The 18,907-nt window shown below is 40.5% G+C and overlaps 4 protein-coding genes across 6 annotated transcripts; 1 reads left to right on the top strand and 3 right to left on the bottom strand.

Annotated features, from left to right (window-relative positions):
* Positions 1–676: 676 nt before the first annotated feature.
* On the bottom strand, positions 677–6,132 carry rab30 (RAB30, member RAS oncogene family). Of its 3 annotated transcripts, none has more exons than XM_030066599.1 (5): positions 6,004–6,132; positions 3,946–4,044; positions 3,769–3,852; positions 3,471–3,654; positions 677–2,548 (listed from the first exon to the last, which is right to left on the bottom strand). In XM_030066599.1, the coding sequence occupies exons 2-5, from the start codon at positions 4,036–4,038 to the stop codon at positions 2,298–2,300; spliced, it is 612 nt and encodes a 203-aa protein (XP_029922459.1). In that variant the 5' UTR covers positions 4,039–4,044; positions 6,004–6,132; the 3' UTR covers positions 677–2,297. The 3 variants fall into 3 exon arrangements, with proteins under 3 accessions (XP_029922459.1, XP_029922458.1, XP_029922460.1); XM_030066598.1 differs by having other exon boundaries at positions 6,010–6,132; XM_030066600.1 differs by having other exon boundaries at positions 3,946–4,039; positions 6,010–6,132.
* Positions 6,133–7,697: 1,565 nt separating this feature from the next.
* On the top strand, positions 7,698–10,718 carry ndufc2 (NADH:ubiquinone oxidoreductase subunit C2). Its single transcript, XM_030066603.1, has 3 exons — positions 7,698–7,986; positions 9,448–9,591; positions 10,514–10,718. Exons 1-3 carry the CDS (start codon positions 7,848–7,850, stop codon positions 10,561–10,563), a joined length of 333 nt encoding a protein of 110 aa, XP_029922463.1. The 5' UTR covers positions 7,698–7,847; the 3' UTR covers positions 10,564–10,718.
* Positions 10,719–11,357: 639 nt separating this feature from the next.
* Positions 11,358–11,911, bottom strand: thrsp (thyroid hormone responsive). Its single transcript, XM_030066602.1, has one exon. The coding sequence runs from the start codon at positions 11,861–11,863 to the stop codon at positions 11,444–11,446; it is 420 nt and encodes a 139-aa protein (XP_029922462.1). The 5' UTR covers positions 11,864–11,911; the 3' UTR covers positions 11,358–11,443.
* Positions 11,912–14,384: 2,473 nt separating this feature from the next.
* On the bottom strand, positions 14,385–18,482 carry guca1c (guanylate cyclase activator 1C). Its single transcript, XM_030066601.1, has 4 exons — positions 18,099–18,482; positions 17,365–17,514; positions 15,939–16,026; positions 14,385–15,490 (listed from the first exon to the last, which is right to left on the bottom strand). The coding sequence occupies exons 1-4, from the start codon at positions 18,291–18,293 to the stop codon at positions 15,354–15,356; spliced, it is 570 nt and encodes a 189-aa protein (XP_029922461.1). The 5' UTR covers positions 18,294–18,482; the 3' UTR covers positions 14,385–15,353.
* Positions 18,483–18,907: the final 425 nt, after the last annotated feature.

Genomic DNA, 18,907 nt, shown 5'->3' with positions numbered 1-18,907 from the left:
CGAAAAAAACCTTGAGATGACAGTGATAAGAGCAAGTGTGTTGACAAAACTGTGAATATGTCCATTGAGAATGTAGGACTAAACTGGCATTAAAACAGACACACACAAACGCCCAAATATACCTCAGCGTCCCCTATGCAAAATACTGCTTCCAGCACCCCCGTTCAGAAATACTAAGTTAGAGTTTCTGCTTATAAGGAATTTCCAGTGAATGCTGCATTTAGTTCAACTTGGAATTTAAAACATGCAACATCACTGTGCTCACGTGATCTGAAGGAGGGACGCCATAAGTGTATGAAATAAACAGTTTGAAATGTATTCAGTCCTGACAATAAACAGCAAAAGGAGATTTTCCACTTGGACTGAAATCAGAAATTGCAGCTGTGAAATGTTTTGATCAAATTTCCAGCTTGACTCGGATGAAGTTACATGGCCCATGTTTTGTTTTTTTGTTTTTTTCCTAAGTCAGAGCTCAGTTTTAAGAAGCCCTGAGCCGACCTGAACACAGCATAAAAAAAGAAAAAATCTCAGCTGAAATCCTGTCACACCAAAAACACTAGTAGTCGAAGTTAGTCCATGATCAGCAATAGCCTTCAAACTCTATGACTAATTTTATCATTTACATTACATGGATCAGAGATAAGCAATAATAACATATGACAAAGGTCATGCGATATTTAGTGTAATTATTTAATGTTATACAGAGTAGCTTTAGAGATTATTTTGTACACATAAAGGAAAAGAAATACAATATCCCCATAGTCTTTTTTCTTTGTATTTCTGATGTGTTGAAAAGAAGATGCAAGGAATTAATCAGTCATTACTGTTAAATCTAAGGTAAAAGGCGAAACAAAATACGCTGGCCAGCTTTACAAAGGGATTATTGCAAAAAAAAAAAAAAAAGGACAAAAAAAATAGTGTAAAAGCAAAGTGCTGAGATCCACCTACAAGTCTGTACAACAAAAGGCAAAATATAACACTAAAAAAATAAGTGTGCAGTATATGGCATTGTGCAATACAGTACATTACAATTATGGCAAGTATATAGAAGATAAAGTTAGACACTAGAAATTATGGCAGAACATGCTGGACAATCGGGAAATTTCACATAAAAGCATATGAAATACAAATACAAGTCGTATACAAAATTACTTGGAACATACCCCTTCAAACAAATAAAAAGTGGTAATTTCATGGCTAGGCAGCAACAACAAAAGGCCGGAGTATACACATCTATGGGTAAAATGAACAGATGACAGCTGAATAAAGATGTCACTTCATTGAACTGTGTGTTATCTGTACTAACAAGCCGACAGTTCAACAGGCCTTTTCATACTGTTTCAACCGACTTATCACAAGTACTAAAAGTATCCTCAAAAAAAGGCTTAAGTTGTTAATGTCACAGAATACTGTTTCAATGTAGTACTTTTATGTGTGTTTCACTTTATGTTAGCCTATATGACATGAAAACATGTATTTTAGCAGCAAGTAAAATTTGTCTATTGGAAAGAAATGTTTCACAGTTTGTAGAGACGCAGACAGGTGCAAATACCCACTCAAGAAAAATCTGATTGTTATGGAGGTTAAAACAGTATGTTAAAACTGTATGTAAGTCTCAGAGCAGAGAAGACTGGGGTGGGCATTACAATGATTGTGCAATGGATTTTGGGTTAAGTTCGCAAATCCTTTTTGCAACTTCATCAGACTTGGTAATCACTAAAACATACCTTATGTAAACATATGATTACCATTAGCTGATACCGTTCGCTGATATTGATATTGATGTAACATGTTGTTAGCTATGTTGAGTCTGTAACAAAATAGCTGGTAGAGCTTTAAACTCACATAACACTGCTGGTGAATGTTGAAATTTCATGGAAATGAATCCTACAAAGCAAACGACGAGGAGATGCTGCCATTTCGCTATGAACAGAACAAAACAGAGCCCTACAAATTCATTGAGCTTCTTACAACATATTAGAGTTCCTGGGTTCATCGGGCAAGAAAAAAATAGCCAGATGTACTTGGCATCCTGTTGCACTGAGGACAATATTCTTCTCCATAATGGCAGCATCTTAAACAGTTTCCTCTTAACATACTTGTTCCTGAAAGGCCAAACAAAGGTTGACTAACTCCCTTGTTGTACAGCTGAAGGTTAAAAAGGCATGGGACTAAAAGTGATGGGACTAAGAAGAGGCCTTATGCCAGTTCAGGAGGACGGAGGCATTGGGGCTCTGCCATCTGCCCTCCACAGTCAATGGCTACTTAGTTACCATGGCCATAATGCTGAGCTCTCTCTAATTGAGGCTGCAGCAGCTCAAGTAACTGATGGTTTTACCCTCACCGGGCATCGGGGCAGTGTCATTGTTGTCCAGCGTGTTCTGCTTGGCCTCGCGAATGAGCTCGCAGGCCAGGTCAAGGAAGAGTTTCTCCACGTTGTCGGACTCTTTGGCCGAGGTCTCCAGATACAGCATGCTCTGAGCCTCGGCAAAGTCCTCAGCCCTCTGTCTGAGAACCTCCCTCTTCTCCGCCAGATCGATTTTATTTCCTGTGGGCAAAACAACAGAGCAAATAACACTTTGGTTCCTCGCATGACAGTACACATTGTCTTGACAGAGGCGAGTGGGCGTGTGTAGATGGGACAGATGGAAGGGGTGTGTGCGCGCATGTATCTGTGGGATAGATGTAAGCAAGGAATGTGTGTGTGTGTGTGGGTGAGTGTGGAGGGTGTGTGTGTGTGTTGGTGGTGGTGGTGGGGGACTAAATTTGAAGAAACAAAATGTTTTTTGCTGATTTTTTTCTTCCTGTATTCATGTGACCATAAAACACACAGAAATTAGATTTAAAATGTACTTCAAAGCTGGGGTACGCAGTTTTCTAGAAAAGGAAAACAAAAAAACAATAAAAAAAAGAATTTGAAAATATCCTGAGCCGCTCCCACTAGACAAGTATGTGCATATGTCAAGAAAAGTCAAAGCAAGAAGGGAGGTAAACTAGGCTGGGCGGACACCAATTGAATGTGTACATGCAAATCTGCATTTCTAGAAGAGCCAATAGGAACGCCCTCTATCTGAAATGACTCGTGATTGGCTAAAGTCTCCCATCACAAGCTAGAATTTCCAAAGCCTGAATGCAGCGCCAAGAGGAGGTGCTGAAGCCTGGTTTTCTCTCAGACCACTGGAATTACAATACTCTGAAAGGTTATTATGGAATTTTTGCCCAATGACACAAAACACAACAAAAAAACTGCTTATCCCAGCTTTAACAAAGAGGAAATGGGCTTTGAGAGTCTAACACCTGCTTGTAAAATCAGCTGGCTGGTTCATGGTCTCATTTAGGTGGCCTCAGAAAACTGTGACATATCCTAATAAAAAAATATACTTCACACTGCATTTTCCATATGGTGCACCACCAGTACAGTGATGACACAGCTCTATCAGTTATTACAGCAGAAAGTAGTGCTTGCTCACCGACTAATATAGTCACCACTTGGTTGTTAGCGTACTGCTCAATCTCCCTCAGCCACTCTGGAAGGCACCTGAAGGAGTCCTCACAGGTAATGTCGTAAGTAAGGATGAGGGCATTGGCACTACGGTAATAACTCTGAGTAATGGAGCGAAACCTCTCTTGTCCAGCCGTGTCCCATATTTGTAGCTGTAAAACAAACGTTTCATATGATTAACTGTCCGTCCACTCAGTTTTTTCAACACTGAAGAAGCATGCTACTTTGTTTTTCTTTTTTTATATATATATGAAAAGACTGCATACCTTGACCTTTTCCCCTTTGATCTCCACAGTTTTAATCATGAAATCAACTCCAATAGTAGCCCCTTGTCCAGGCGGGAAAAGGCCCTAAAGAAATAAACAGAGAAAAACTGTCTAATTATTTGTGTTTACTGCTATAATTCAGTCACTGAAATCTCATAAGCACAGAGCTGTACACACCTGAGTAAAGCGCCGGACAAGACATGTCTTTCCCACTCCAGCATTTCCAATCAGAACTATTTTGAACAGGTAGTCATAATCTTCCATGCTCATGCTAAACTGGAAAAAAAGGGGAGAAAAGAAATAGAACCATGAGTACAAAATCAATGCATACGACTGCACTGAATAAATTTGTCTCCAGGGTACATAGATGCTACTGGAAAGACTGTGAAATGTTTGCAGTGAGATTCAAATAGAAGCAGACAAGATTTCAAACTTGAAAATAAAGTTAGATACCACTGACACTACTCAACAGTTGTAATATAGACCCAAGTTAGTGCTGTCAGGAGATAAAATATGTGAAAATATCTGTATCATCCATAATTCCTTAATACCTAGTGAGAATTTTTTTTTTTTTAAATCTGGTCGTGAAACAGATTCTGGCCTATTTCACAAACACCAACCCCTTTTTATTAGCAAAAGTGAGACTAAGGAGCTGGTTATTATGAGTCATCATTATGCCTGCCATTATCTTCCACCTGTTCTGATTAATGATCAGCCTGTTGAAGCAGTAGAGGGTTTTAAGTATTTGTCCGTCACCATCATGGCACAAAAACCTGCATATGAAACCACCCTAACGCTGGCTAACATCTACAGTTTAGCATTCATTATTTATAACTACTTCTGCAAAATAATTCCGCAATATGTGATGTGAAAAAATAAACAAACAAACACACAACCTGACAAGTTCAACATGGTGAAATCAAACCTAAAACACACAATACACAAAATCAAATTTGGAACCACGACGTAAACGCGACATTTCAGTTTGACCATCACTCATGCAGCACCTTTTATTCCTCAACTCTACTTTTCTTCTTATTCAAAACTGCATTGCATTTAAAGTGCATTTATGTTCAAGCAGACAATGTCCATTAATCTGATCACCAGTGCAGTCTATTTATCAGCAGGCGGGCCTTCTACTTTTCATCACTCAGTATGTGATCATACACTGCATGTTTGGGCTCTTGTGTTGTTTTGTGTCCATTTTGCAAACTGCTCACTCCAAGCACTCCTTGGAGGCCTCCATGTTTGACCAGTTCACTATTAATGTTGTGCTGTCACTTGTTGCACAGCTGGTAATGATGTGCAATATATGAGTTACTAACAAACATAATATTTAGTCCTCAGCGGCGACTTCAGCAGTCCCACTGCACTTATTATTGTAATACTGAAGGGCAGAAACAGAGTCAACACAGAGGGAATGTGCTCAGTGCTTTCTCATGCATTTCCCCAGGCGGTTATACCATTTCTATCTTATATAATATTTGCACAACGCGTTCCCCCATTTTTTTTTTTTTGTCGGAGCTCCAGGTTCAGGGGGCTGGGCATCTCTCTCTCTCTCTCTCTCTTACAGGGGGAACATGGAGCCATAAGTTTGAAACTGTGCTGCAAAATCAAACGCAAAGTTACAGCGGCTTTCTTTGCTGCAGCTGTCAGTGTCCACATCACACACACACACATTCAAATGGATCTGAAACCAATGTGCACATGACTGGATAATACATGGCAATCTGAATACTCTCTGCAGCAGAATAAATCACAGTAACCAGGACTGTGATTCGGGCCTACGTGATAATTTAATAACGAGTTTATGAAGCGCATGATCAACTAGTCGATTTTGGCTTGAAAAAAACAATGTAATGTGAAATCTCAGAGAGAGAAATAAGACCAAAAAAATGACTCCTGTTTTCTGGCTAACGTCAGCTGGGATCGCTTGTATGTGTGCATTTTCTTTCCCGTTGTGTCGCATCTCCAGCTGGCCGCTTCAGTCTTGTTCTGCAATGCAGTTATCAACGCCGTGCCGATTACCCTGTCACAGACTTAAAATCAAAGATAACGCTGCATTTCTTCCCAGATGAGGTTTCGTTTTCAATCTGGGTGGAATAAGGGGCGCAGCTAGCTAACAGTAGCACCTAGCGGGCTACCGTGCGACCCGAGCCATTTTGGCTCAGCCAGGAGATGCGAGGGGGAGAAGATCAGCCACGGGCTTTAGGGTCGAGCTGGAAAAGAATGAACACTTACCTAAAACACGGGGAGATCCCCCGATTTGGAAACTACTTGGTATGCATAGGTGAGCTGATCAGACGGGCAGAGCAGCAGCTGGGCTGGGCACGCTCCTCTATCCTCAGCAGCTCGCGCACCGCACGTCCAATGACGTCACCGGTCCTGGAGGCGCGGGGCTCGCAGGAGCAGCGCGGGCCGACACGGTGCTCCCCAAACCCTGCGCAGCTCCCGGCCCCTGAGGAGAAAGAGGCTCCTCACACTGACGGTCTTCTGTTGGCTCCGCTCCTGTCTTCTCTCTCACTTCTCCTTTTTTTTCAGCTCCTTCACTGCTTCCTTTCAACCACAAATCCATTTTCTTGATTTTTGTCAGGCTTCCCGGTCATAGTGAGCCAGAAAACCAGAAAAACACACATTTGACACCTTTAGGACACACGGAGGGAATACTGAATGTAAAACGTGGTTTATCATACTCACATTTACATTGTTTACTTAACTTATCATAATAGCATAGGGTACCGTAATTATTTTGGGAACTATACGTGACTGATATTTTTAAATTAACACACACACACACACACACACACATATATATATATATATATATATATATATATATATATATATATATATACACACACACACACATACATATATATATATATATATATATATATATATACACATACATACATACATACATACATACACACACACACACACACACACACACACACACACACACACACACACACACACACACACACACACACACACACAACCCTCACACACCCCGTGCAGTACTTCAACGTACCCCTAGGGGTAACTGTTGATCTAACCAACCAACCAAAACATCTAACTTTAATGATATTCATGACTGATTTTTTTTTTTTTTTTCATCGTTTTCAGTCGGCCAAAATACCGACTGTATGTCTCTCAAGTAAACATTTTGTGCATTTTTTCCTTCACGAAAAAAAAACTAATATTAGGGTAATCATACAATGAATGTTTTTATACATATCATAGTAAATTTTTTAAGTCTATATGCGAATAATAATATTATGGAAACTCCAAAATAGTAGGCTAATCTAAATTTGAATATGAGGTAGCCCTGTACTGTAAAAGTGTTATTAAGTAGTGAGTACTGACATCTTAGTACTACTACATTACCACTAGTACTACTAGTGGGTCTCTTCTACTAAGTTAATGCTGTTGCTGGCGTGCAGAGGTTTTTCTTTTTTTTCTTATATCCTTTGTATTGACCCACTCTATTTGTTTTGTTACTTGTGTTTAATTTTTTAAAAGATAAACGTCTATATTTCTCTCTCCAAATGATGAGGTATATTTTGTGTTGTCTACCAGTGTTCCCGTGCAATGGCTGGACAACCTGCTGCTGGAACACAAGACGAATTTACCAATTTGGGATCAATAAAGTACATCCATCTATCTATCTATCTATCTATCTATCTATCTATCTGTGCATCTTTCTAAATACTTATAGTATGGCAGTTCCAATTGCAAGTGGATAACTACACAATTCCTCTGGAAAACTTTTTTTTTTTCCTGTCCTGGTTGTTTTAATTAGTTCTTTCTTAATTTGTCTCCACACCATAACAACACCTCCCCCCTCCGACCCTCCCTTCTCCTCCGTTGGGGTTGCTAGGAGACGAAATGCTCGTTAAGATGAGAGCGGAACCAAAGGACACTGGGTTTCTGTTTCCGCCGGGCGCTTCATCGGTGTTGCACACTATGCCCTTGACTTCCTCTGAGAGGTGATTCCTCCGAGCGAGAGGAAGGTGGCTGTGGAGTCTAGTGATTTAGGATTTGGTCTTGTCGGGGCCTGAAAGAAAGACCGGACCATGGTGCTGGTGCCAGACGAGGGCAAGGCCCTGCCTCCGCCGGGCATCGTGAACAGGAACTCGGTGTGGCTGTCCGGTGTCGGCTGGTGCTCGGCGATGCTGCAGAACGCCATGAACCGCAGGCCGCCGCTCAAAGCAGGTTAGCATGCTAGCAGCTGTTAGCATCGGCTGCCCAGTCCCGTCTCAGGCGTGTATTTTGTATATATATATATATTTAAGTGCATGTTAAAGCACACCAGGCTTCTGTCATCAAGGCACTGTCGCCATAAAGTGGAGACCTCAGCTGCATCGTCTCAGCCGAGCAGGAGCTTGTTGAGGAGATGAAAACATCATTTAGCTGTGTGGGGAGCCAGTGGGCTGTTTCCCCAAGGTTATTATAGTCAACTAAAACTAAAACCACATGTCAAAACACATTTTAGTCAACTGAAATAAAAATAAAAATGAATGAAAACTATAAAAAATATAATAACTGTAGCGATTACTCACAGAAAGGCTGTCAAGGTTCATGTGTTAGATATTCAGGGTGAAGTTAGACAACTGGAGTGAACGGTAAAAAAAAAAAAAAAAAGATCTTTGCCCTGTGTAAGTGGAATGCTTTAGCCCCTTACTGCCTGAATTTATTTACAATTATCTACAAAAATAAATTGTGTTTTTGCCTTCAAGCAAATGCTAAATTAGTGGTGGTAGAGTGCTTCCAATACAATTCTTGGTGTGTGTGAAATATGCATCAACAGCATCAGTGGGATACACACACACACACACACCACCTCGGCTGCATTAAGACTGGAAGTGGTTTGAGGCGAATTTGCGACAATAGTCTACAAGGGGTTAAATTATTATATTATTAATCACCCAAATTCAAATCATCTAAATCAAACTCAAATCATAAGTTCAATTTAAAATGATAGAGAGAACAGAGCGGGGCTGCTCAGTCACAGGTATTCATGAGTTCTAGTCTTGAAAAAGTATTAACTTATCTAAATGTACCGTTTGAAAAAGTATAGTTTCAATAAAATGCATGTAGTGATAGGAGGTCTTGTTTTTCAAGTATTTACCCATGGTTTAACACAGAATGGGGTCAGGTGTAGGCTAGGCATCATATCTGCGTCAATATAGTGTGTTTCACTTTATGTTAGCCTACATGACATGAAAACATGTATTTTATTTTAGCAGCAAGTAAAATTTGTCTATTGGAAAGAAATGTTTCACAGTTTGTAGAGACGCAGACAGGTGCAAATACCCACTCAAGAGAAACCTGATTGTTATGGAGGTTAAAACAAACTGTATGTAAGTCTCAGAGCTGAGAAGACTGGGGTGCCGGGCATTACAATGATTGTGCAGCGGATTTTAAGTTAAGTTTGCAAATCTCTTTTCTCAAATCTGCAGATAACCCTGTTTCCTTTTTTTAATTCTGCAAAGTGTAAGGTGCTTAATACAAGTCCACATCAGTGTAAAGAAAGCCTTCAGTGCTGCAGATGTGTTATGATTATGCTTTCGGTGTTGGACCCTTGACATCCTTCTGTTGTCATATTGTTAAACACTGTATGATTTAAACATAGATTTATAGTACCTGCCATTTACAGTTGATTTCTTTTTCTAGGTGTTCATCGGCAAGTCCTGCTAGCAACAATTGGTTGGTTCATTGGCTACCACATTACAAAATATGAAAATTACACCTACGCCAGACTGGATCGGGACATGAATCAATATATAAAAATGCACCCAGAGGAATTTGCAATGAAGGGTAAGTAGTTTTTCTTTATTTTAATTGAGAAAAGACACAAGCACCCAACAGCACAACACAAGATGTGCCATTCCCCCTGAAACGATTAAAGCAGTACGCACGTCCACATTTTGTTCAACCTGTAAGATAGATGGATAGATTCTTCATGTTTTTCACTCACATTTCTCTTCATTTTTTGTTTGTCTCAATATGTTGTGTAGCAGTTTTTTAGTTCTGTCATTTCTCTGCTCTGTCCTGTTACTGTTTGCCACAGCAGTGACCCCATTCCCATTGTGGAGATCAAAGTTTTGTCTTATTTAATATAACACTTAGCTAAATGGGGAATACAGTAACAGTTTAATATGGTTAGATTCTTGAGAAAGAGCTTCACTGCTTTCCTTGTGGTTTTGTCACAGATTTTTCTTTTTTTGAAAGTACCATAAGATAAAGCTGTAGATCACTGTTGTGGTCCGATTAGAGTAATAATTTAATTTGTCTGGCAAGGGATGGTCTCTCCTCTCCTCTCTCTGCATTTTTTAGGATACAGCAGGCCTTTTGATTTGTTGTGTCTGTCAGATCACACAGCTATACTGACTGTGTCTGTGTGTGATCCCTACACGATGCTGGAAAGGATAGATAATAAAATTTGAACATTTTAAAGCATTTTTAATGTGAGGGATAATCTGAACTATCACCGTTGTAATATGATAGGCTTATTGTCCTGCTGCAGTCAGCGTACATCATGTATGGATCACAAACCTGAATCGTCAAATTAATTCAGCTGAGCATATTGGATGTGATGTTCTGCAGTTTGAGCCATGATTTTTGTGTTGCATGAAGTGCTTTGGGACATCTACAGGCCCAGACACTGAGCAGAAGGTAGAATAATGGACCAGCTTTGTGTGTAGTGGGATACTATTGTCTTTTCTCTTTGTCTCACCAGAGAAGAGGACCCTTGCAGAGATTGTGGAGCCTTTCCATGCTGTGCGCTAAGTGTTGGCAGCGGGCGAGACGGAGGAGAGAGAGAACATTTTGCAGACTGCCATCTGTGTGTTTGGTCCTTTTTGTCAAAGTTTGCTGTCATACATTGTGTGAAGCATAGTTATGTATATAATGATAATAATAAAAAAAAAATACCTAAATTGAAATCTGTTGTTTGAATTGATTTTTTTTGCATCACTCTTAAAACTGGATGATATTTTAGACCATAGCTTCATTATTCCCTTTAAGCTGTGCTATAAAAATTGACATGAGGATTCAACTGACAAAAAATGTGGAAGCATCTGTCAGTGTTGACCAAAGATGAGAACCATTTGGACTCAGCTATTGAAGTTGATGCTTTTTCATCCTTGGCAATTTTGTTTAATGCAACTTTAAAGGTTAAACAGCTAAATCCCCTTGATCCGGGGTTTATTCCACAAAGCAGGATTAACAAGTTAGCCAGATAAGTTTAACAAGTGTTAGAAAATATCTTCTAGAATTTGGTCTATTATTAGCAACTATAAACATGGATGGCCAAGTCATATTTGTTAGTTTAACATCCACGTTTTTGTTACAGATTAAAATCACTGTGAGCGGAAACATCCCCTGTTCTCATGCAGATGAGAGCTGTGTTTCCTTACCATTTACAAAATGAAAGAAGGAATGCATGGTGATGCTTTTAGTGTGCATTGCAGGAAGCAACTCAAAAGGTACACATGATCAAGTTTGGCAAAACACGTTTATTCCGTTTCCTGAAGTCAGAGGCACTGAATGTAAACAGATTGATGTTTGAGATATTTGGGTAAGTTTGCTACATATACTGCACAGTATGTACTCAAACACCCGAGATGTTGTTTGTTGTTGCTTGAAATCTACACGTCTGACTTGTGCTCTACTTTGCCACGCCGATGATGTCCATGTATTTGTCAGTGAGGCTCTGGGTCTTCTTGGTGAGGTTGCTCATCACAGAAAACAGTCCCCTCAGGTGGAAGTGGAAGAGGGCCTCTGGGTCCGCGTCCAGCAGAGGCTCCATGTTCTTGCTCAGAGTCGTGTTGCTCTTGGCCTTGTGGTCGTCCAGAGGCACCAGGCCGCTCTCCACCATGGTTCTTATGGTCTTAAACATCAGGTAGCTCTCATACAAGTCTTTGCTGGACTCCTCTCTCGCCTCGCAGTCCCAAACCTCGTCGGTGGGCACGTCACGCAGCAGGCTCGGGAGCAGGATGGTGTGCTCCATGTCCCTGACAGCCGAGCTGTACCGCCTCAGTGCCAAGAGCAGGCTGTTCCTGTTGAATTTAGCCTCGGCAGACTGCATGGTTCCAGCTGTGATTTGCTCGGCTGCTCTGTCCTGTGCTGTGATGGCGCGGTGGGAGGCCTGCGTGCAGTGCAAGGCCGCAACGAGAGGCACTGCTGAATTTATACCCCGAGCCTGAGGTGGGTTGATCAGAGCGGTTACGTAATCGGATGGCCTGATTGATTTAGGAACGTTTCAAGAGCTATGTCGAGTCAAAGCCTTATCTTTATTTGGTTTTCACAACGTGACATTTCTTTGTTTGTAATAGTGTCTGAACAGTATTCACCAGTATCACTTTCTGTTCAATCATTAACCGTGTAGACATCTATAAACGACCTCTATATAAAAAGATTATAGGGTTTACTGTTGATTCACTCAAGTTCACAGATGGTCTGATGGTTTGAAATGAACCACAGGAGAGACAGTTGGTGTTAAGGCAGCACCAGCCTTATTTACACTAGCTTATCATGCAGACTTGTACCCATGGTTCTTTCCTTGTCAGCACATTATATTGCAAAGGTGAAGTGAACTTTGCTGAGTAAGGAATTTGTCTCCATTTGAAAGGAAATTTAGTTTGATTCCTCCATAATCACTTCAAAACAGGTGCTGGATAAGATGGGTGAAGCATGCACATATTTTCTTAACTCTAAGTGATGTTGTCTGTAAAGTTGTGTTATGTGTGTGAAAAGCTCTGGCATTTTCTGCATAACTGGGATTGAATACTGTGCACACACACACACACACACACACACACACACACACTGTCCCCTTGGCAGACAGGTTCAGAGGAGGAGCCAAGGGCCATGTCACACAGACATCTTCCAAATAAAATCTCTCATATAAGAATAAAATTTAGGGCTTTTGTCAAGCGGGGCAGCAGCTCCTGGATGCAGATATGATTTAAAACACACCCTTCTGCTATAATGTATATTTTACAGCAGGCTTTTTGTGTATTGCACAGTGAGTAAGGACACTGGGAATCAAAGGGGCCTTGATCTCACTCATATGTGCTTAAATGTGCACTTTGTGTGTGTGTGTGTGTGTGTGTGTGTGTGTGTGTGTGTTTGTACTGGAGGGCTGGGCTGTGTTTCATAATTGTGAGAGTAACTGTGTTTCCCTGCATTCACTCGATGTCCACCAAACATCTATTCCCACCACTTCAGTTGTTATGCTCACCAGGTGGCGCCATAGAGCGATGCCGTCACCGTTTTTAAATCACGCAGATTTTCAAAAATAATGAAAAAAAAAACCCTTTTAATAATGTATGTTTTAGTAATGTATGCCATGTCTCCCTAACATGACCATTTGTGTGTCGAGTAGATGTCAAAAAAAGCTAGATGCCGTGTTTACGATGCACCCAAACAGACTTTTACGTGTCATATTCTGTAGGAAATTTGAAGAACCACACAGTGAACAACGATGCCATGGTGATACGTTTCTTTGAAAAGACAAAGCAAGGAATCATTTTATATAAAACATTACATTGAGGTTAAGGCAACATTTTTCTTAATGCAAAATACATCAATAAACATGTTCATAGTGACGACATTTTTTTTTTTTTTTTTTTTTTTACAACAGTTACATGGTAAAGAGGTGAAAATCAGTTTTAGTAGCTTCAGTGTAGCTGTCGTGCAGGTTATAAACAACACCATAAGATCAAAAAGTGTAACAGTGCGAGAGGGTTCTGCCCTTGAATCTAATCAACCATAAAGTAATTACATTACATTTAAGGTATAATGGAAGGACATTTAGATCCAGTTCGGAATAAGAAGTGAACTAGGGGCTTTTTGATTACAACAAATGAATCTGACAACTATCTTCAGTTGGACCAATCAGAATGTGAAGTCCCAAAGCTGTCTAAGACATTTCAGACTAAAGTACTCCACTCTGCTTGTTATTTTGTATTTTAAAAAAATGCAATCCAAGAACTTTGTGCAGCACTGAAGGGTCAATAAGGCCCTGTTTACATTTGGCTTTAACATGCGTTTCTGGTGATCGGACAGCGCTAAGTACAAGTGTAAACAACCGTCACTCAAACCACTTGCGGAGCTGGTGTGGGTCGCATTTGACCACATGTCACATGTAGTATAAATGCTACTGTGTCCTGATGCGTCCCCAGTGAGGACATAGCGATGTAGGCAGTAGGGCTGGGTGCCATACACTCAGCGTCCACTTTATCAGCTCCACCTGTCCAGTCTAATGCGGTTCAGTGCAACAGCTCTACCATAAATTCTACCTTTTAACAAAGTTTATAATGTTCATTTCTTGTTGACAGTGTGGAGAATGTGTGAATTTAATTCTATGTTTATTACTGAGGTTGTAGTTTGCAGAAGTCTTGTACCGGACTACATTATATTTGTAGGTGTTTCTAATTTTTTGTCCTCCCTGTTTATATACAATGAGGGGGACAAAATATTGGAAACAGCTCTCAGTAAAATACAGTCCAGTCCAACAGCAGCACTAACTATGAGCTCAGTGCCAAACATAGAAGTGAATGAACACCTCTGTTACTGTGACAACAAGACAAGCTGAGCATTATAGGCATCAGAAAATAAAATTTGATGGCAGAGCATTTGTATTGGATTGTATTCAGCTGTGCAGGTGGACCTAATAATGTGGCCACTGAGTGTATATTGATATCTTATCGACTTCATGATCCGAAATTAGATATGATCTGAGATTTCAGATGTTATAATATCGTGATATGGCATAAGTGTTGTCTTCTCCTGGTTTTAAAGGCTGCATTACAGTTAAGAAAAGCAAATCTCTCAACTTATTCGACTGTTGGCTGTTTTATCATTTGCCTGCACCTGCTTGGTCATCATATCCACATTACTGATGATTGTTTAGCAGGAATCAGAAAACCAGCAGTCATCCCTAGAATATCATCACAATACTGAGTCATTTGGTCAAAGATATTGTGATATTTGATTTTGTGTATATTGCCCCGCCCGTGGAGGCAGTAACAAAATCTGAATACAAGTGGTCAGCTAAGACACTTTGCAGACGCAAGCATAAAGACAGGTGTGAACGGTGATGTGTCTCGGCTGTCCCCTTGTGTTCGCATCAGCCGAAACACATGTTAAAACCAAGTGGAAACAGGGTCAGCAAGCGCCTCAGAGTGATTTATTCACCTTGTGGGTACTTTAAGCCATCTGCTTATACCTCGATGGGACCGTGAAAACAGATGGGCTTCCTCTCACTGAGACTGTCGCCCGTTCAAGCGTCTTAAGCTTCAACAAAAGCGAAGAGCCACCACACAGAAAATGTGACAGCACAAGCAGAGCGAAGAGGACAAAGTCTCTGTCTGCTTCCCTCAGGTGATATGCAGAGAGATCAAATGGGCATAAAAAGTGTTTAGGATCACCTCGCAGGCAGTGGTGATCGAGATGGGACTTATCAAGCACCTTACACTCTTTACTCTTCACCGTTTGGTTTTCAAATCCATCCACCCTCAGCGTATGATCTTCTCCCGTCTCGGGCCAAGTCCACCTGGCCGTAAACTGAGGTTTCAGTTCACAGCTTTCTTCTGCTGACCCCTGACAATGATTTCCAGGACGTGGGTAAGATCCATCATTTTGGTGAGCATCTCCATGATATCAGGATGCTCCTTTGCTCCGCTGATGAACTCCTCCAGTGTCAGCTCACCTGTTGACACAAACGGCAAAGACGGAGTGTGTTTTATATTATGTTTTTAGGGAAATACTATTGCGAATATGAAATAGAAAAGTATACATCTCTGAACATCTTTTTTCTAACACGCTCATTCCCATCAATACAATTTTTCACTTTAACTAAAGGCATTGGGCCATGACTTCACATGCCTGGTAATGGTGACACTGTTACCAACCATCTCATTTGCCTGTGTGTTTTATTGTTTTTATTCTGTGTGCTTCTGATTGTCTTCTATGTCATTGTTTTGATCATCCTTTGCTTTTGCATGTGCAGTCTGTAAAGCACTGGGTATGATTTGTGTGATACAAATAAATTGACCTCGCCTCCCAAGAAAACGGTTAAGGCAAAATTCTCATAAACTGCCATTATTTCAACACCGGTTTGACAGGAGTCTGACGAGATTTGGCGAGATCATTCTTACCTTCTCCATTGACATCGATCTTTTCATATATAAGAGTCACTATCTCCTCTGGAGGGATGTCGTAACTCCTGGTGATATCTTGAATAGCCTGGAAGAAGAGTTTATCATTTATTATTTATCAGAACGATAATAGGCCTGTCTCACAAACTTGACTAGGATTGACTTTTTTAGCCTATAACTTGCAACTTGTCTCAGAATCCCGGCAGAGATGATGTGATTTTAGAGCTGGACTTCACAGAGAGCAACTACGTCATGACTGTTTAGTTAATCTTGTTTTATTTCAGTCTAGGTTTGAGACATTGTGAGATACTTGTAATCCAGATGGCATTGTGATAGGTTTGTCGGCCAGCCACCTTAGGACTTTAGGGCTGTTCGGGGGGAGAGAATCTGCTTGACATTGCGATGTTTCTCCGGGATCAGCTGAGCCGACACGGCATGCTACACGGAAATAAGATTAGGCATCTGAAATGCATGCAAACTGGCTACCCGGTGACTCAAGACACAGCATTCTGTTAATTCAGAAGAACTGGGTGGATTTTTGTCCACATTAAAGCTTTTCTCATAATTCTGAGATAATCACATTAATTAAAAAAAAAACAAAAAAAAAACAGATTTTTTTTTAAGTGAACGCAATACGCCTTTGTACTTGGGTGCACGAGAAGTACAAGAAGAAATATGGAGGTATAAGATATCAAAGTAAAAATAAAAAAATTAAAGCAATCTTCTGTCCAATAAAGTATTAAAACCATTGTTATAATACCCATTAGTACACTGAAATGCTTAAAAACAAGTCTAAAACAGGGCTACAGTGATGGATTTTCTTTTATCCCTCTGTTTGTTTGGTTAATTGGGTTAAACAGAAACTAAAAATAGGCCCAGCAAACTGATATAATGTTGTGCACACTCACAACTTGTAGCTCTGTCTCCATTCAGATACTGAATGGTGGGATTAACTAAAAGACTACTACAGCTACTATGTCTACTACAGTACCACTACCACTGATACTGGAAATATATTCTACTGATTTCCTTCTAAATGTGTTTGAAGAGAAGTGAAGAGGACAAGATCATTCAAGGTGGTTTAGCAAGCTGAAGTGCACTGCAAATGAAAAGGTAATGCATAGTAAATCATCCAAATATTGGCAATATGACCTTAATGAAAAACAAAAATCTGGCAACTTGGTGACAAAATGCAGTTTGTGTGGCCTGATTACTGTGTAATGCAGGAGTCAGTAAATTAGGTTACAGAATTAGGTTATAGAGAAAGCTTTTTTTAGACCTTGGATTAGATAAGCAGTCCCCTCTGGATTATGTGGCATGTCTAGTTCATGTCCAGTTAAACCTTTTTCTGCAATTTCAGAGGTAAGCTTTTACAGTTCTAGGAAGAAAAATTAGTCCAGGTCACCTGCCAGGTCAGGAAACATACCTTAAATATCGTCTCCAGTTCATCCTTGTCTATTTTTCCATTTCCATCTTGATCAAAGAGCTTGAAGTACCACTTTAGCTTCTGGTTAATTTCTCCTTTCAGTAATAAACTTATTGCTGCGATGTATTCAACAAAGTCTATATACCCATCCTGCGAAATGAACGATGGAAAAGGCAATTAGGGAGAGGAATATGAATGTCCGTGCTATTACTGCAACATTTAAAAGAGCCGATTTCTGAGATTCAAACAACAGCTATTTGATCTTTCTGAGCAGAGGCTGCTCATTGAAGAAACACATTTTAAGGTAATGCAGTTACCTAAGAAATTAGAATAGTTATTTAACGTTTAATCATATATCTACCAAGTGCAATTTGCACTCTTACATCCTAAGCTTATAGCTCAAGAGCTCAGGGGTCAAAGTTGATTATAACTATCTTGAGAAGATTTCAACCTCTGCTGATCCCTCCCAGCATGCACGGCGTCTCCACAGTCTCAAATCATTCCCTTTTTAAAGCGTTACATCACATACATACATTGCAAAAATATTTGGCATATTTCAGAGTTGGGTGTTGCTTACACTGAACATAAATGAATTAATTGCTGAACATAATGCAAGTCACCCAGACACAGAGAAATCAGACTAATCACTAATAATTCTGTGTCCTTTTCCCAAAGGAATCATACAATGTCATTATTTTCCAGAAAAGTAAATACAGGTGTTTGCATGATCGTACCCCGTCCATGTCAAAGGTGAAGAAGACCTGGTCCACGTAGCTGCTGGCCTCCTCCGTCATGCCGTTCATCTCCAGCATACTCTTGAGCTCAAAGAGCGTGATGAGCCCCGACGGAGACTCCTTCATGAACTTGTTGTACCAGTGGTGCATGTCCTCCTCCAGGATGTCGTCCAGGTTGGAGCCGTGGGCACCCATTATTTCCTCCACAGGCGAGATCCGGGGGGAAAAGGTAAAAACCAAGATTCCTGCACAGAGCTGGCAGCGGAGCCGAGGCAGGTGAGGACAGTGGTAGTAGAGTGCAGGCAGCACCGGGTCTGCCCTGAAACCTCATGCAATCACAGTCTTAAGCTTTAAGTCTTCTCGCGGCCAAAAGGAGAGATAACCCCTTAATGGGATAAGTGTTGAAGACTTCCAAGAACTTCAGGGCATCTCTAGCGTGCACTGGGCCAAGATAAAGGTGGGATTGGATGCCTCTATCTACTTGAATGGGGTCTTAGGGACACCAGTGGAAACTCCTTCGTGTTGAACTCTTTGCCTGTCAGAAGATTAAAATGTTTAATTGAAGCCCTTTTGCCTTGGAGGTCAATGTCCGCCATGGGGGTTGAGGGTTACAGCTGCATGCGTGTTTGACATTTTTTCTGTTTCAGTGCTTATATTTGGACTCCTTATTGAGATTTTGAGTTTTCTCCTTCGGTGCCGAGATGTTTTTTTAAGTGCCATAGTTTTGTTTTGAAATCTGGCCTGTGCAATGTGTAAAATTCTTCATATGTGCAAAATATCCCCTCATATACTCAGCTGTCATAGACGTC

This window comes from Myripristis murdjan, chromosome 13 (assembly GCF_902150065.1).
Source record: "Myripristis murdjan chromosome 13, fMyrMur1.1, whole genome shotgun sequence".
Lineage (NCBI taxonomy): Eukaryota > Metazoa > Chordata > Actinopteri > Holocentriformes > Holocentridae > Myripristis > Myripristis murdjan.
Note: the sequence above shows the minus strand (reverse complement) of the source record. Positions and strands in the feature narration are given on the sequence as shown.

What these genes read in the sequence shown, in the direction of transcription:
- ndufc2 (XM_030066603.1), top strand. Translation starts at nt 7,848, where the DNA reads ATGGTGCTGGTGCCAGACGAGGGCAAGGCCCTGCCTCCGCCGGGCATC. An exon ending in CAGGCCGCCGCTCAAAGCAG is followed by an intron (nt 7,987 to 9,447) that starts GTTAGCATGCTA and finishes TTCTTTTTCTAG; the next exon opens with GTGTTCATCGGCAAGTCCTG. An exon ending in AGAGGAATTTGCAATGAAGG is followed by an intron (nt 9,592 to 10,513) that starts GTAAGTAGTTTT and finishes TTGTCTCACCAG; the next exon opens with AGAAGAGGACCCTTGCAGAG.
- thrsp (XM_030066602.1), bottom strand. Translation starts at nt 11,863, where the DNA reads ATGCAGTCTGCCGAGGCTAAATTCAACAGGAACAGCCTGCTCTTGGCA.
- rab30 (XM_030066599.1), bottom strand. Translation starts at nt 4,038, where the DNA reads ATGAGCATGGAAGATTATGACTACCTGTTCAAAATAGTTCTGATTGGA. An exon ending in TTGTCCGGCGCTTTACTCAG is followed by an intron (nt 3,853 to 3,945) that starts GTGTGTACAGCT and finishes TTATTTCTTTAG; the next exon opens with GGCCTTTTCCCGCCTGGACA. An exon ending in AGTGGTGACTATATTAGTCG is followed by an intron (nt 2,549 to 3,470) that starts GTGAGCAAGCAC and finishes TTTTGCCCACAG; the next exon opens with GAAATAAAATCGATCTGGCG.
- guca1c (XM_030066601.1), bottom strand. Translation starts at nt 18,293, where the DNA reads ATGGGTGCCCACGGCTCCAACCTGGACGACATCCTGGAGGAGGACATG. An exon ending in TCACCTTTGACATGGACGGG is followed by an intron (nt 17,515 to 18,098) that starts GTACGATCATGC and finishes TTCATTTCGCAG; the next exon opens with GATGGGTATATAGACTTTGT. An exon ending in GATCGATGTCAATGGAGAAG is followed by an intron (nt 15,491 to 15,938) that starts GTAAGAATGATC and finishes TTGTGTCAACAG; the next exon opens with GTGAGCTGACACTGGAGGAG.